The sequence below is a fragment of the Lepidochelys kempii genome, chromosome 16, assembly GCF_965140265.1.
Source record: "Lepidochelys kempii isolate rLepKem1 chromosome 16, rLepKem1.hap2, whole genome shotgun sequence".
Lineage (NCBI taxonomy): Eukaryota > Metazoa > Chordata > Testudines > Cheloniidae > Lepidochelys > Lepidochelys kempii.
Window position 1 is genome coordinate 11357251 of NC_133271.1, and position 16487 is coordinate 11373737.

At 51.0% G+C, this 16487-nt stretch overlaps 1 protein-coding gene across 1 annotated transcript in view; it reads right to left on the reverse strand.

Moving 5' to 3' along the window:
• Nucleotides 1-16487, reverse strand: part of NIBAN2 (niban apoptosis regulator 2) — a 99233-nt gene that overhangs the window by 27954 nt on the left and 54792 nt on the right. The window contains exons 3-5 of the mRNA XM_073314571.1: nt 8828-8956; nt 7898-8003; nt 4647-4814 (exon numbers count right to left, since the gene is read on the reverse strand). Of these exons, the coding sequence (XP_073170672.1) occupies nt 4647-4814; nt 7898-8003; nt 8828-8956 (403 nt within the window). The remainder of the gene's footprint in view (nt 1-4646; nt 4815-7897; nt 8004-8827; nt 8957-16487) is intronic.

Sequence of the window (16487 nt, forward strand, 5' to 3'; positions counted from 1 at the left end):
AAGAGACGGCCCTTACACCAGCGGACAATCTAAGCAGACAAAGGGTGGGAGGGGAAAACCCAGAGCCACAGGCAGGGGAAGTGACTTGCCCAGAATTGCACAGCAGGTCATTGGCAGAGCTGGGAGCAGAGCCCACATCACCTGGCTCCTGGTGCAGTTCCATATCAGCTAGGCCATACTGCTTCTCCCAGACCACCATCTTCTGGAAGAGGAACAAGTGTCTGAATCCCCAGCCGGCCCATGAGCTCTGCTGAGAGGAGTTTTCTGTTGATGGAAACAGCTGTGGAACGCTTCACAGAGTGAAATCAAATTAACGATTTAGTGCCTAAGTAGCAGTTCTACTAGCGATGGGGAATTTCAGGACTCCTGGAGACGGGTGCGAATGTCGCTCCAAGTACGAGGATGTTATCTGCAGCTCTCTGGCAGCCAGACCTCCGATGGGGTGGGCAATTGTTTGAAACAATGGGAACGCTCCTGCAGTTTAGACTGGAAGCTCTTTGGCTCAGGGACCACACCAGGCTCATGTCTCTGACCTGGCATTCTCCAACGTAAACACATTGCGATGGGTGTATTTAACAGCAAAGAACCCTCTACCAAAACAAGACACTCCACTACGCACACTTCTGCCTTTGTGGAGAAGACAAGAGAACACACACACACACGACAGAAGTGTAGTCACGGAACTTACTGCACTGCTGGTAGGCGCTCAGATACCACGGTGGTGGGCACGGTATAAAAACCTTTATAGAATAAAACAGGGACAGCACCTGACTGGCTGATGGCTCTATAGAGAGTTTTATATGGACTACCATGAGGCTAACTGCTGGAGGTAGCTACTTGTGTGTGAGGCAAGAAACAGAGGCCCTGACCACCAGGGGTCATTAAGGATTGAGCGAGGCTTACGAGTAGGGGGCACTGGTCCTGGCTGGACTATTTATAGCAGAGGTCCCCAAACTGTGGGGAGTGGAGGAATGTTGTGGGGGGGGAGAGGGGGTGCGGCAGAGCCCAGGCCAGTCTCCACCAGTGGCAGGAAGGGAGCCCCTCCCAGCCTGACAGCACTCCCAGCTCTGCTCCGGCCCTGGTCCCAGCCCTGACTGTGGTCTGGCTGTGGCTGTGCACCTGGTCCCGATCCCAGACTCGCCCCGAGCTGCGGCCCCGCTCCTGACCCTGGGAGCCACAGCCCTGGCTCCAGGGGGCCATAACCCTGAAAAGTTCAGGGACCAGTGATCTATAGCAAAGCAGGGTTACGTTCTGCTTCCCTGGCTGGCGGAAGCATGGTGCTCTTTGCTCACTGGCTGGCAGCCCCTGCTGGTATCGATGTAACACCCACGATGCGGGGGTGAGAGGACGTTCATCCCAGTTTGTGCATAAATTGCAGGGCTGTAAAACGCTTCAAGGCTCATGAAAGGCGCATGAGCTGCTCCTAAAGCAGCTAATTCAATTACACAGTAGCACTGATTCTCAGCTCGCCTTTCCAGCAACCACCAGCCCACCCAGCTCCCCCTCCCCTGAGGCCAAGTGCCACAACACCCTGCCAGAGCATGGAGACAGCTGGGGGGGGGGGGGAAGAGGGGTGAGTGACAGGAAAGTGGCTCTAAGACTGAGCTTTGATCCGTTTAATTACCCCTTTGGGGTAGAAAATAATAATTAAATCTTGACGAGCGGCTTGCCTTTAACAAGCGCTTTCCTAGCTGGTTCACATATTGTTGACGATTGAAACACTTTGTAACCTAGTGTTTAAACTCCCTTCCTCACAGTGAGCCCTAGCTCCCCTTGGTCAGTTCCTATGCCGGGGTGATGGGCCCTCGGCACAGGCTCAAGGGCCACATGCCGGCGGGGGGAGGGGAAGGGGGTGTCCAGGAAAGAGCATAGAGCCACCTGAGCTTCTAAGACAGCTCTCTCCTGGACTGTAGCCCAAGGACTTCAGTCAACCTGCCCCCCCCAGTCCCCCCCACCCCCAGGTGCAAGTCAGTCTCTCTCCTCCTGCACTTTAACCCTTCTGGGATCTGAACTCCATATATCACAGGCCTCACTCCAGAGTTTTGGTGCTGAAGAGCAGAGGTACCTATGGGCCCCAAACCTAGAGGTCCTAGGCCCTTACCAGCTGGTCAGGTTCTGGGGAGAAGGAAGGAATCTCTTCCCCCTGCACCAAGTCACCCACCAGATTCCTCATCCTGACGCTTAACAGCGCCATTCAGTATATGGACCTCACAGGGGTTTATCATCTCCTCTCACCCTGGAGTCCAGACAATGGCAGGCCAACTAGTCCTGCTTTCTCCTCTGACTCTCACCCCCCTCCACAGCTCCTGAGGTCACCTTTCAAGGGAAAGGTGGTTGGTCTGGACAATGAAGTGCAGAACTCCTTGTGGTTCAGCTCCTGTCTGAGCACAGGATGCTAGTTCTGGCATCACCTAGGGCAGCGGCAGCTGGCTTAAAGGAAAAGCTGGTCTAGTTGGCAGATGCCTTAAGATGTGCTCAGTACACCCTGAAAAGGCTGCCAAGGTCCTGGTGATTGTGGGGCTGTGGCCATAGGCGCCGACTCCGTGGGTGCTCCGGGATTGAAGCACCCTTGGGGGAAAACCGGTGGGTGCGGCAGCCAAGCTCCCCACCTGCCTTGCCCCAGCTAACCTCACCTCCACCTCCTCCCGAGTGCACTGCATCCCTGCTTCTCCTCCCAGCGCTTGCTGCCTTGAAACAGCTGTTTCGCGGCATAACAAGCTGTGGGAGGGAGAGGGAAGGAGCGGGAATCCGGCATGCTCAGGGGAGGAGGTGGGGAAGAGGTGGGACCGGAGCAGGGATTTGGGAAAGGAGTCCAGTAGGGGCAGGGAGGGGGCGGAGACCTTGGGGAAGGGGTTGGAATGGAGGCGGGGCAAGGGTGGAGTCGGGGCAGGGTGGGGGGTCAAGCACCCACTGGCGCCAGGAGAAGTTGGCGCCTATGGTTGTGGCATCAACGGGGTAGACTCCTCATTTGTGCCCTGGCCTTTCATCCCTACCCTCTGGATCTCACCCGTTGCCACCCAGATTTTGGACCTTTCACTGTGTCCAACTTCAGATCAAAAGTGCTGAGTGAAAAGGTGCATGTCTCAACTGCCACGCCTGCAAACTCAGTCTGGGATCCAAAGGCCAAGCTGGGTCCTTTCTGGCATGAAAAGCACATGAGATTCTGCCATCTGAAGTTAGTCAGCCATTCAGACTCTGCATGAATCCAGCTTGCTGTGTTAACTCTGCAGAGCAGACAGGAATGAAAGTAGTAACATCCCACCCACCTTACTATATCCAATCGAGTCAGCAGAGGTGGCTTTTAATTCACAGTGGCAGATCAGAGGAGTAAGACGGGGCTCCCAATCAGTGTCATGGTTTACACCAGGCTCTCACGTTAAGTGTCTTTCCATTAATGAGGCTGTCAGAGATCCTGCTAAATCCTGAGCCACGAGAGCCACCCCCCCTCCAACTCTGTCTTAAGTGGGAAAACGGTCATTTCAAGCTGCTGTCACAGGGCAACTAGAAGAACCCAGAAACATGCCGGCCAGCCTCTGACAGTTCTGGAAGGAGCTCATTCCCTTTCGAAACAGTTTTGCTTACAAAGGTGTTTTCTCAATGTCATTGGGGACATTTGCATGAAGATGCTTGGTTTAACTTGTGTCAGATCTGCCGACTTACCCAACCTCTCCCCCACGCCCTTTTTCATCTTCTGTTAACACTGCAGACCCAATGCAGCTATGGGGGAGAGTGATCGATTCCATCTGGACTCATGGATCAACCCCCTCCTGTCCAACAGCCAAAAACATCCCACCACCCTACCTCAAGCAAAGTTTTACCCCAGAAGAGAGGAACCAGAGACTCCATAGAGCCCCCTAGGGACTTGGTCACTGCTCTTGATTTTACATGGAGGATGCTCAGATACTGCAGGGACGGGCAGCCATATGGAATGGCCCAGTAAGTTCCAGTTGCAGGATTAAAATTCTTACACCACTGGGGCTGCAAGCATGCATCCACAGATTGAACACTGACATGTGTTAGCATGAGGAAGGAAGGCCCAGGGCTTGACTCAGCTCCCAGGATTTCTTATTTAGATTGCAATGTCACCCAGGAGGGCCAGATGTGGCCCAGAACCTCATTGCGCTGAGCAATGCACACACAAGGATACACACGCAGGATGGCCATTTAGCAAACACAAAGTGTTTTACTTTTAAGCAGAGCCCATTTGACACGGAAACAGCAGAGACACAAAGAAACCGCTCTCCTGCTGGTAATAGCTCACCTTAAGTGATCACTCTCCTTACAGTGTGTATGGTGACACCCATTGTTTCATGTTCTCTAAGTATATAAATCTCCCCACTGTATTTTCCACTGAATGCGTCCGATGAAGTGAGCTGTAGCTCACGAAAGCTCATGCTCCAATAAATTTGTGAGTCTCTAAGGTGCCACAAGTCCTCCTTTTCTTTTTAAAGAAACCTGGAACCCCTCGATGGCATGTCCTAAGAGGATCGCTTCTCAGGGCCAGACTGCACTTGGGGAAGGAACAATTCTGATCTTGCATGTGTTGCTCGTAACACCACAACATTCACACCAGGCGATGGGGAAGGAGGAGGCCAAGACGCACAACGCCCAACCTCTTGGTAGGAGACCGCAAGCCCTGCACTTACCGTTGTTGCAGTGTCGCACGCAATCCTGGAACACCGCTCGCCACTTGTCCTGCTCCTTGCCGGTCATCACACAGAAGTAGTAGTGACGGGAGTACGGGTGCCAAAGGATGAGAGGAAACTGGGTGGGGCACTTGAGGATCGGGGCATTGCCGGATTTGGGGGTTGTCCCTGATGAAAGAAGAAAGGGAGACCTCGAGTCACAGCCACGTGCTAGAAACATGGCTTGGAACTGGTCAGGCAGGAGGCCCACATTCTGGATCCAAACGCACATCATGGGTGAAAGGTGTTAGACTGCGTGCCACGGAGATCGACCACAGAATGGCTTCTTGCACTGCCCTGCTAAGGGGGCTCAACCCAGACCCATCATATGGGATGTGAGGGGAGGCCAGTCTCCAGGGGCCACTCAGTCCGCTGTAGAGACTGCCGGTAAGGGGCCAGTTAGCAGTAAGTGGGTGCTGCTACTGGACCAGATTCTCTCTCAGTCTCACAAAGCCCTGCCCATACCAGACTGCATTTTAATCCAAGAGGGAATATTTCCTCTTGTCTCATTACTTCCAGCCTCCACTTTCACCGTTTGGTTGCATCCCCATTCTGGGTCTTTGCGTCGCATCAGCCAGCATGAGAAGCCGCAGCCCAAGGGGCTGGCGCCAGCCACCAATGGGAATGTTTGTGTTCCCGGGGCTGGCGCGGGAGCCACACCTAGTCATGGGCCTGGCAACAAGGCCCCCATCTAGATCTGCCCGCGGAACAGCTCCCCTGGAGCTTTGACGAATCAGGGTCAGTGGCATTCCTAAATCGGCTGCCCCAAACTAAGATATCTACTTGCCCCAGTCTCCATGAGCTCCAGAACTAGCTCTGGAGACATCCCGAACCATCCCCCACCACCCTTTTGCCTGAAGTCGAGGTGGTGATCCAGGCTACCCTTCCTGTTCTCAAGGAGCATCCCATCAACGTGGTCACCCACTGGAAAAGCAGCAGGGAGCGACAGGCCAAAACAGAGAGGGCAGCTCCACTGCAAAGCATGAGTGGAGTGGCCCCGGGGAGCTTGGAGGAGCAGCTGAAGGGCCCTTGGCGTGTGCCGCTGGATGGAGGATCACACGGAGACTTGTTTTAGCCGTGGCGGAGGGATGGGCACGCTGCGCTCCCACCTGGAATCACCAGATTTTGTAAAGGACGAGAGTCCTGGAGGAGAAGGAAGCAGCAGGGGAAGCAGAAAGAAAGCCAGCAAACTAGAAGCAGACTTCCTGCTGTGGCGTTTACGAGGCCCTTCGACAAGGTCAAACCCGACGGGGTCGTGCTTGCCTGACCGCGCACGGAGGACGGGAGGGTCTCAGCCTTGGGCTGGGAGCACGTCTGCACCGTCTCTGTAACGCAGCATTTAGATGGAACACCTTTTCACAGCAAGGGCAATTCAGCTCAGGGTCCTGGCCCCATAACCACCTGCTCCCCCACCTGTTTTAGGGACGTAGGTTCTATCCGCATGGGGTTGACCACTGGCCCGAATCCAGTGCCCACAACTCCACCAGCAACCAAACCCTGATACCCCTTTAGGATGGGAGCAGAACCCTGCCATAGCGCACTGCACTCTGGGGCGAGGAGAAACTGCTGAGCCTTGCAATTTGGCAGGCTGCTCAAGGAGTTTTATGCCTTATCCAACGATACCCTCCAGACGGCTGCGTCTGTCCCGCCCTCTGTACCAACCACTGCCCACTCAGGAGGGCTCCTCCACTGTCCTGGCTCATGCGACTCGGACAGAGTCTAGGAAGAGGCCCTGTTATCCCACTGGGAACGAGCTATTCCTGGCCAGCTTCCTTCAGCCCGACGCCTTTTGAGCCACCCCTGCTCCTGCTGGAATCTTCTCACCCTCCTCCCGGCCCCACCCCCGGTGCTATTTTACACACTGGCAGCAGGACACTTGAATCTCCTTCCTTAGAGGTTTTTAAGGTCAGGCTTGACAAAGCCCTGGCTGGGATGATTTAACTGGGAATTGGTCCTGCTTCGAGCAGGGGGTTGGACTAGATGACCTTCTGGGGTCCCTTCCAACCCTGATATTCTATGATTCTAATCAGACTCTGTGTATTTACACACTGTTGTGCTGAGGCATTTTTCCACAAGGCGCAGCTCAGTCTAGAGCCTGCAGCCGCAGCTCTGCTCTGAAGAGGGGTGTTCCCCCCAGCACCCCTTAGGAAAGAGTCCCTGGAGCGGGAAGGTAACGTGTTCTCACCAAGGCATGGGGAGGGTTTCTACAGGTGGGTACCAACTCCCAACCCCACAAGCCTGCTCCTTAAAAACTAGGTCATTCCACGGGATTTTAGAAATCACCAAAGATTCACCTGGTTTTAAAAATCTGAAGAAAAAAAAATTCCATGCACATAATCGGAACCAGGACTGCCCAGTGATGCTGCAAGGGGGTGGCTAGCAGGATGGCCCACCTGAGCCTACCGAAGCCAGCTCATTTCGAGATCACAGGGGGATGAGCTTGCAGTGATCAGGCTTTCAGCGTTGCTCAGCTCCCAACCTGCACTAAGTGCTTTTGAAAACCTGGCACTGAGCCCTTGAAAACGAGCCTTCTTTCCACCTCCCCCCTCACCTTGTCTCCTCCACCCCAGCCCTCTCACCACTCTCCAAACAAGGGGGTGGGAGGAGGAGACTTGGCCAGAGAGCTTTCTCATTTGCTAAGTGAAACAGTTTCAGAGAAATCAAGTGGCCAGCTCTGGAGAGCAGAGGCTAGAAGTGACAGGCTCCCTTCCTGAAAGGGAGCAGAGACAGCACGGAAATAATCCCAACTGCATTCTCAAGGAGCGGAGCCAGGGAGGGCGAGAAGGCACTTGTGTGGGAGGAAGCCCATGCCATGCAAAGGAGTGTTCATGTCTTCATGGCACATCAAGGGACACCAGATGTTTGCACTCCTCCCTACCTACACTTTGTCTCCCCCCTACTTACTTTGGAGCCACCTCTCTGGCTCCTCTGTTCCTTCCAGTGAAGAACACTGAAGCCAGGAGAGTTCGACAGGGACAAAAGGGGACCAAGATCACACGTATCCATGTCCGCCTCCAGCTCCTGTCCTATAGATGTTGGAAAGTATTTGGGGATAGCAGACGAAGGGAAAAAACACACACGTAAGCCAGCTTGGTATAACAGAGGGGCCGATGTACATGACCTGTTCTAGTCCTCCATTATCCCACCCTCCCCCTTTGCATCTGAACGTGCAGAGCACCTGGGAGAGAAGGTCATCAACAGGGTGGACTTACCTGGTAAACTGCTATTGACAAGGTCAAGATACTGGTCCAGCGAGGTGAGGATTTTGTAGCCAGCGCTGTTGAGGACTATTCGAGGCTGAATCCCTCTGTCATAGGCCTAGAGAGGAAGGAGAGTCAGTCTGTGGGAGTGGTTCCCAAAGCTGCTCAAACCAGGATCCATAACAACAAGCCCATGTCTCTGAAACCCTGTTAAGCAGGACCTGTGCCTTGCTCCTCACCCTTGCTTTTGGCTGGGGTTAATACACTAAGGCTTGTCCATACAGAACTTCTAGCGTCTGATTCTTGTGAAGTGGGTGCGTGTGCATGGAGAACCTGCTGTGGATGTGGGATACTCACTGGTGTGAAAGGTAACCAGGTAATCAGGTGCCTGCAGCCTTGCTGGAGGATTGTGATGGGGGAGAGGAAGTGGTTGTTTTTTGATACGTCTCCCACAGAAGTGCAATATGAGAGACTGCTCCCCGCAGGAGATGTCCCATGCGGGAGGTCAGTGGGCTCCATGGAATTCTACTGCGTCAGGGAGACACGACGTCTCAAGCTCAGCCTTCCTCATTGGCGAAGGAGCGCCCCAGAGCTCAGGACAGCCCTTCAACTGGTGCAGCAGCCAAAGGAAGCCAAGAAGTTGTCCAAAGCTTCCCTTTAGTTCCCCAGCTCTGTGACTCCAGCCTGGCTACTTAAGTCCATTTCTCAACTGGAGGCACCAGACGTGCTCATGGAGGCCTTGCTTTGAAGCATTAAGTGCAGTGAGCACATTGGCTTAGTGTCACTCACGTGCAAGAGCTGTTTGAGCAGCTGTTGCTGAAGACTCCTTGACAGGAGGAGAGCTCCTTTAAGGGGTACATTCCCTGGCAGGCACCCCCCGTGCTGAACACGAACACCACCCACCACGAAGGGGAGGGGGTGGAGAAGCAGCGAGGGCCTCACCAGTTTGTTCTCGTACAGGACCAGGCCGTAGTTGTGCGGCACGACACTGAAGCGGTTTCGCCACTTCTTGTTTTCCTCCACGTACTGGAAGAGGTTCCCCGAGATGATGACGCGGTCGTCCAGAGGGACCTGAACAGAGCAGGAAGGAGAATTGATGGTACGTTAGACAAACCAAATTCAGGGGAGCCAAACTTCATATGCCAGCTGGGGATCTGGCCTCTGGCCCCATGCCAAAAAAACGCTTAGCTCTTATCTGCATGGCGTTTTCTAGTTAGCTCAAGAGCTAGGTAAGCATGATTCTCATTTTTGAGAGACAGGGAAGTGGAGGCAGAGAGGCAAAGCAACTTGCCCAAGGTTAAACAGCAGGTCAATGGCAAAGCTAGGATTAGAACCCAGGTCTCTTGATTCTCAGTCTGGAGAAATACTCCAAAGCCAAGAGCTGGAAGAGTCCAATAGGTGCGAACAAACACATCAGACATCACACTTGCCTTCAGAAGCCTCACGCTCATTACATTCCCCCTCCTGCTCCAGCAAAACGCATTCAACTTATTGATCTGTACCACAGTAGTGCCTAGACTCCCATACAGATCACGTATTATGGTGCCAGGCACGGCACATAGCAAGAAACTCCCCATGTGACCCACGAACCCCTTAATGTCAACTGGCAAGGACATTACAAGAAAATGCTGGTTCAGGTCCATACATTTTGGTTCTTAAAGAATGTCATGTGAGTTTTTCAGTGAAAGCCAGGGTCACACTGGTCATTGATTCTGTTGTGAAATGTAGAGAGAGACACTATAGGAGGAGTTATGTGTATATACTGAAAAGACGTTCTTAGATTCTTATCACAGCAGAAGTGGAGAAACCCGTTTTCTGAGGTTTATTCACTTGTCTCTCTCAGATGTAAATTAAACATTGTAAACGAGAACAGTGGAGTCCCATTTATATAAAGTTATTGAAGTCAACAAGGAAGCAGCACAGAGGCAAAACAAGCCCCGGGATGTTCTCCTGTCTCCGAGCACAGACTATGAGCTCTGGGGATATGAGTAGATGACAGAGATGACACCCCTCATCCTACACCTAGGAAGTAAATGGGGCAGTGCATTTTCATTCATGAAAACAGGCTCTCAGACAGCTTGGTTGAAGATGCTGCAGCGAGCACAGGGGGAGACAAGCTTCTTTAGACAAGAGAAAACCTTTTGTAGTGGTAAACACCCATTTTTTCATGGTTTGTGTGTATAAAAAGATCTTCTGTACTTTCCACAGTATGCATCCGATGAAGTGAGCTGTAGCTCACAAAAGCTTTAGTCTCTAAGGTGCCACAAATACTCCTTTTCTTTTTGCGAATACAGACTAACACGGCTGTTACTCTGAAACCTGTCTTTAGACAAGAGAGTAACTTGTTAAGTTTAGTCTCTAGAAAGCACGTTATGATTTTGTTTTATAAGTAACCCTTTGTTTCCAACTCATTATTTCCTGATGCTTTAGTCTTTGACAATAACCCTGTGGTTTTCACTATCAATATATCGTAATGCTGGGATATCAACCAAGGTGACGACCTGGAGATGAATCACACAAGCTAGGGGGACCAGAGGCCTGGCATTTCTGAGTGTGTTGGATGGATAAGGGGCTGAACACTGCAGGGGAACGCTTCAAAGGGTCTCGGGGACCGGGGTGCACCTATTGCTAAGCTGTAAGGCAAAGTGAGGGCTGGCAGAGCCCAGACGAGTGTGCTTGCATGGCTAATAGGCTAGTGGTATCAGGGAGCTGACACCCAGCAAAGCACAAGCAAGATGCCCTTTCACTGGAGGCAGGGCGGTAACAAGGGGACGCTCAATCCTGGGTACCCTGAAACAGTCACACCCTACACAGAAGGATTTATAATCTAAATGCATAAGGCATACATAGCATTGGAAGTGAACAGATTAGGTTAGTGGCCTACAGTCACACAGCAGGTCAGTGGTGGGAATAGGAGTCAGGTCATCCTTGTCCTAGTCCAGTGGTTTAACAACCTGTGAACCCCTTTCACTAAAATGTCAAGTCTCATGAACCCCCTCCTAAAAATGAATATTTCCAAGGATTTTCTCCTTTACCGGAGTATAAATTATAAAAGCAGTGATCTTGGAAATATAAACATTTGTTTTTATGACATGCTCATTACACACTATTATTAACTATTTACCATTACAGTATTTTTATTACATTATGAAAATGGCAACACTCTACCAAGATCTCACTTTCGTAGCTTGTATCACCTTGAATAAGCCTGTTCTAAGACAAGGCTCTTAGGTTTCATTAAGGAGTATCAGATGTGAAACAGCATGAAGGGATTTAAGAAGCCAGCTTAAAGAGTTCCTCATACACAAGCGTTTAGGTCTTGAGCAGTCCAGGCAAACAATGCACGTTGCAAAAAAACAAAAACAAAAAAACAACAAAAAACCCTTAAATTTGTTCATCATAATTTTAAAAACAATACCAGCTGCCTATTTAATTTTTAAAACAGCAAAAAATATCCACCTCCCTTTCCATTTCTTATAAGGAGTCTTGGTGTTTAAATCTCTTCAGTATGATAGATATGCTTGCTTTGATCTGCTTAGCTCTTGGAAGTCCAGGAGCTCCGGGCTGCTGGCCCCATGCTGCCTGGAGTCCCTGGGGACAGCTCTACCCACCATTAGGGAATTCCCCCCCTCACCCCCTCCCAAGAATCCCTGTAACATTTCGCGAAACCCAGTTTGGGAACCACTGTCCTAGTCCGTACAAAGACCCATCCACTGGACTACGCGGCCTTCAACTTTCTAAGCTAAGCTCCTGTGTGTTAGAACTTGTTTTGTGATCCCAAACACAGGCTTGCCTAATGGTCTGAGAGAATTCACGTCTCAAGGGAATTTTTATGACCCACGGAATATAAACAAGAGCAAAAAGCACTTCTTGCGGAGAGTCTCTCTCTCTCAGTCTTGTAGCCAAGTTCTCAGCAATGAAAGTCAGCAAAAAGGATCAGTATTTATGAGATATTAGACAGGCATAAGTGATCGAAATCCATAGACTCGGCCTTCCCCCTGCAATATTTCAGATGGGAAGCGGAGGCACAAAGACTAAGGATATGTTTTCATTGCAGCATTAACTCAGGCTCCTGCCACACACAAAAAACCTCTCATCTGAGTTTAGTGGTGCTTTTAAGCAGGCTAGCTGGCCTGGCTGGGGGTGTGGGCTAGAGCTCAGGTTCCACCTTCACTCTGGCTGGCAGCAACGCACCCACTTTGCGGCGAGGACTCAGGCTAAGCCATTTGAATGCTGATAATCCACCAATGCCTTCCCACAATGCCCCCCCTTGCGTCCAGAAGGACAAACAAGTCCTCCCACAATTCACTTGGAAAGAATCATACAGCAGCCCATCTGACTGCAGCACAAAGTGACACATGGGGAAGCATAGCACCGGTGAGTATGCAGTAACTGACACGGCTTTGCAGTGGGGTTGCTCACACCTAAACTAGGCTAACTCAGTTGCTGATCACCAAAGTTAACCCTACAGTGAGGGATCACTGTTAGGGTACGTCTACACTGCAACGTAAGCCCAGAGGTAGAACTCAAGTTAGCAGATCATGGGTTTGTTAACCTAGGGCTTGAGCATCTACGCTCATTTGTAACCCAAGGTTAGGAAGCGTTGAACCCTGGGTCCCAACCTGGGGCTCCAGCATCTACATTGCATTACGCAAGCCCAAGTCAAGTCACCCTTATCCCAGACTTCCTAGCGTCCTCCAAAAAATCTGGCAGCTCTAGCCCTTAGTTCATGGTGCAACATGAGAAAACTTGACTGTCCAGAGGACAAAAAGTTGGTCCATGGGATGGTGGGATACTTTTGGCAGACTCCCAGAGCATGAGTCCAGTGGGGCTGTATTTACACTGCAAAGCAATAGGGTTTGACTCCTGGGTCCCAGCTTGACTAAGGCTTGGACCCCAAGTTAGAGGAATGTGTGTGTAGCCAGAAAGGGGGGGGGGGGGCAGCGTTACACTTGAGCCTCAGTTCAAACCCTGAGCTTACACTGCAGTGTAGACATAACCTCAGTGACTTGTCTAAAGTCTGTGGCAGAGGAGGGATATGAACCAGGGTCTCCAGCTAGCACCCTAACCACTGGACCACCATTCAGATGCGTAACACACACCACCAACTTGGATCCTACTGCTGCTAACAATCTTTTTCTCTCCCCAGCCTTTGAATATATTCACTAAGTATCACATCTGCCACCATTTTTTTTTTTTAAAGCAACTTTCTTGTAGGTGTGTCTCATGCCAGTGGGAACAAACAGGGCAAACTGAGTGGAAAAATATACAGAGCAAAAACAGATCAGCATCCACCAAGACAGACAGGAGTTTTCTTCCGCTCTTTCAGTTCTCAGAGTAGCAGCCGTGTTAGTCTGTATCCGCAAAAAGAAAAGGAGGACTTGTGGCACCTTAGAGACTAGCCAGTTTATTTGAGCATAAGCTTTCGTGAGCTACAGCTCACTTCATCCGATGCATTCCGATGAAGTGAGCTGTAGCTCACGAAAGCTTATGCTCATATAAACTGGTTAGTCTCTAAGGTGCCACAAGTCCTCCTTTTCTTTCAGTTCTAGTAACCTGGGTGTTGCCTGTATCAATACTAGGTATAAATTTTCAGATAAAAGTGTAATTGTTAGCTTGACAGTGTCCCTTAGAGAGACTTGCCTGTGGTCACACAGCTAGACCAAAGCAGAGCCATAAAAAGAACCCAGGAGTCCGGTTTCCCCCTCCCCTGCTCTATCCACGACATTGCTTTAGTAATCAACATTCCCTCTAGGGTCATTATCCAGGGTTTTATAGCAACAGTAAATAGACTGGCTAATTCAATTAAAAAAATTGCATCACGCAGTTCTACTTTTCCAAGGTATTTGGAAGAAAAGTGCAAGTAGAAAATACAGTTGAGGAGGTGACGAATTCGAGGGGGCGGGTAGTGAGAACCATTAAACGTTAAGTCAAGTTAATGGTAAGCTAATCATCAGGCAAACAAGTGGGGTTTTAGACAGTAACAAGGATTAAAAGCCCAAGGGTGGAGAGAAGCACATGGAAACCCAAGGCCTGCTACATAGACTATGCAATAGGACATTCAGCGAGAACACCCCACTGACTGCATACACCCTCCGAACAAGATCCCTCACACCCCCATGCAGGTATTGGGACGAGCAGCTATTAGGTGGGGTCTCAGTAGTCAGGAGTGAGCAGGTTTCTCCAGCAGAATGGCTTGTCACAGTCTGTGCTCAGAGCACAGCCCCACAGCAAGAGCTGCAAAGCCCCTCTGAGGTAAGCCTTGCGCTCACGGGGTGTGGCATGAATGAGATGCGCATGGGTGATGGCTCTTTAAAACCCAAGTGTTTATTCACAGCAGATGCCCCGTGGAGCCTGAGGCCAGATCCAGCTGGACACAATGTTCAGACAAGCCCATTGGTGCTGAGGTTGATGTAGGATGGCGCTGGGTTTCAGTGCTAGCCACCTAGAGCTGGAACAGGGCTTACCTTGAAGCCAGCACGTCAAACTCCAAGCAATGGAAATCAAGGCAGCCCCTGGGGGAGGAGAGGCTGTCCCAAGGATCTGAGAGCTGTGTTTTGTTTCTTCCAAAGATTAATCACAGCTAGAAGCACTTTCTGTCCGACATTTGAGAGACTCACATTCTACCAGATGTGGCCAGCCCTGCCCTTCCCTCCCCGTAGTGTGATCCAATACCCACCACCATTAAGAGATGCACCGGGAGATGCGGGGAGGGGAGCGGGGGGGTCTCATCGGGACCAAGCAGAAGCCAAGGGGTGGGGAGGAGGTGCTCATGGGCAATGGCTTCTATTGCAACCCCATAATTCTGGACACCCGCTTTTAAAGTAGTCACAGCCCATTTAACATCACTGGTCTTCCTGGGATTATAGTAGGAGACCACTAACAGCAGCCCCTGCAATCAGCACAAACTGACCCCTGCCCCAGGACGTGAGTCACGTGTCTATGGACTCCAGTGGCTACTAGTCACAAGGACACAGATCCCGGTCCACTATGCCCAAGCACGAGACAGCACCTCATTTCAGAGCAAAAAAGCAAATCCACCACCTCCTGTGGTGGCCTCCAAGTCATGAAAAGCCAGAGGTGTGACCTGTGATAGAAGATAACCAAGGGCTTGTCTATACAGGGACGTTGGACCAGAATAGCTAGTGTGGAGTGGATTACTCCATAATAGCGACTCCAGTCTCCCTAAACGTGTCGTGAGCCACAGCAGCCACCCCACATCACAGCAAGCTCGCTCTCCTGGTAGCCTGGAGTGGGGCCAGCAACAGGGGGTTGGAATGTCCAGATTTCCTGGGACCCAACTCTCTCCTCCTTTCTAAAGGTTCAACTCTCTCCTCCTTTAGAAAGGAGAATCAGCACAGTTCACATGGTGCAGACATCCTTCAGAGGACATCTTAAAACCAGCATCCCTGCCTGCCGAGCATGTACATGAATGATCTCACAGCATCATCTGTAACAGCAGAGGTTTGCCCTGGGGTCCTTGGCCAACAGTCCCCTGTCCGTGCCAAGCGCCAGTTTGCCGCCACTTTCCCCCTGCCCCAACTGACCCAGCCAAGCACATACATAGTTCAAGTGCTCTGGGATCCTGAGGGATCAAAGGCTCTAGATAAGTGCAAGTTATTCCATGGAGTGTCTGGCTGGCTGGGCATTTGTCCCTGGGCAGCAAGACAGCACCACAGTTATGTGCTTTGATAGTTTACATTCAGGAGAGCAGGGGATCAGCTGGAACACCAAGCTTATTTGATAAAAACAAACCAACAAACAATGGGCTGCTGCAAACAGCTGAAGGATAATTGATCTGCCTTCCTGCAGCTGCCAGTTACCATAATTACTCAAGAGGGGCTGCAGCCCGTTAACAGAACCCTTCACATACTTTTTACATACTTCTGATTAAGTGAGCTGTAGCTCACGAAAGCTTATGCTCAAATAAATCTGTTAGTCTCTAAGGTGCCACAAGTCCTCCTGTTCTTTTTGCGGATACAGACTAACACAGCTGCTACTCTGAAACCTGTCATACTTTTGTGGTATTTCACACGTGATGCAGGAGACTCCAGGGGCCTGACATCCCTCTACCCCTGGCCCCCGGCCAGAATGAGCACGTTATCTTGCAGGAGGTAGTCCATGGACTGTCATAATGGACAGGAGTTACACACACCAGGAACAGGAGAGGGAAAGAGGCGGAGGTGACACCAGCCATGTAAGCAGGCTGGTGGAGGGTGTGGTTGAGTAATGGGGGCAGATCATGTTTAAGGATTTAGGGTGGGGGAGATCCAAACACACCCACTCCCCGGTATCATCGAATCCAGGTCCCTTCACTGGCTTTACAGGGATACTCATTACTCTGCTTTGTCAGGAAGAACAAAGAATTCGATATTTTAATTATTAAAAAATGCCCCCAAAACATTGAGGCCTCCGAGGATCTCCAAGCACTTTGCGAACACGGAGCCAGGCAGCACTTTCAGCATGAGCCAGGTTTGAAGATGGGGACACTGAGGCAGACAGAGCCTGCTTAAGAGACTTGCCCAAAGTCACCGAGTTAGACATAGAACACGCAGCTCCCGACGTCCACTCCTGGGTTCTAACCACCACGTCTTGCTTCCTC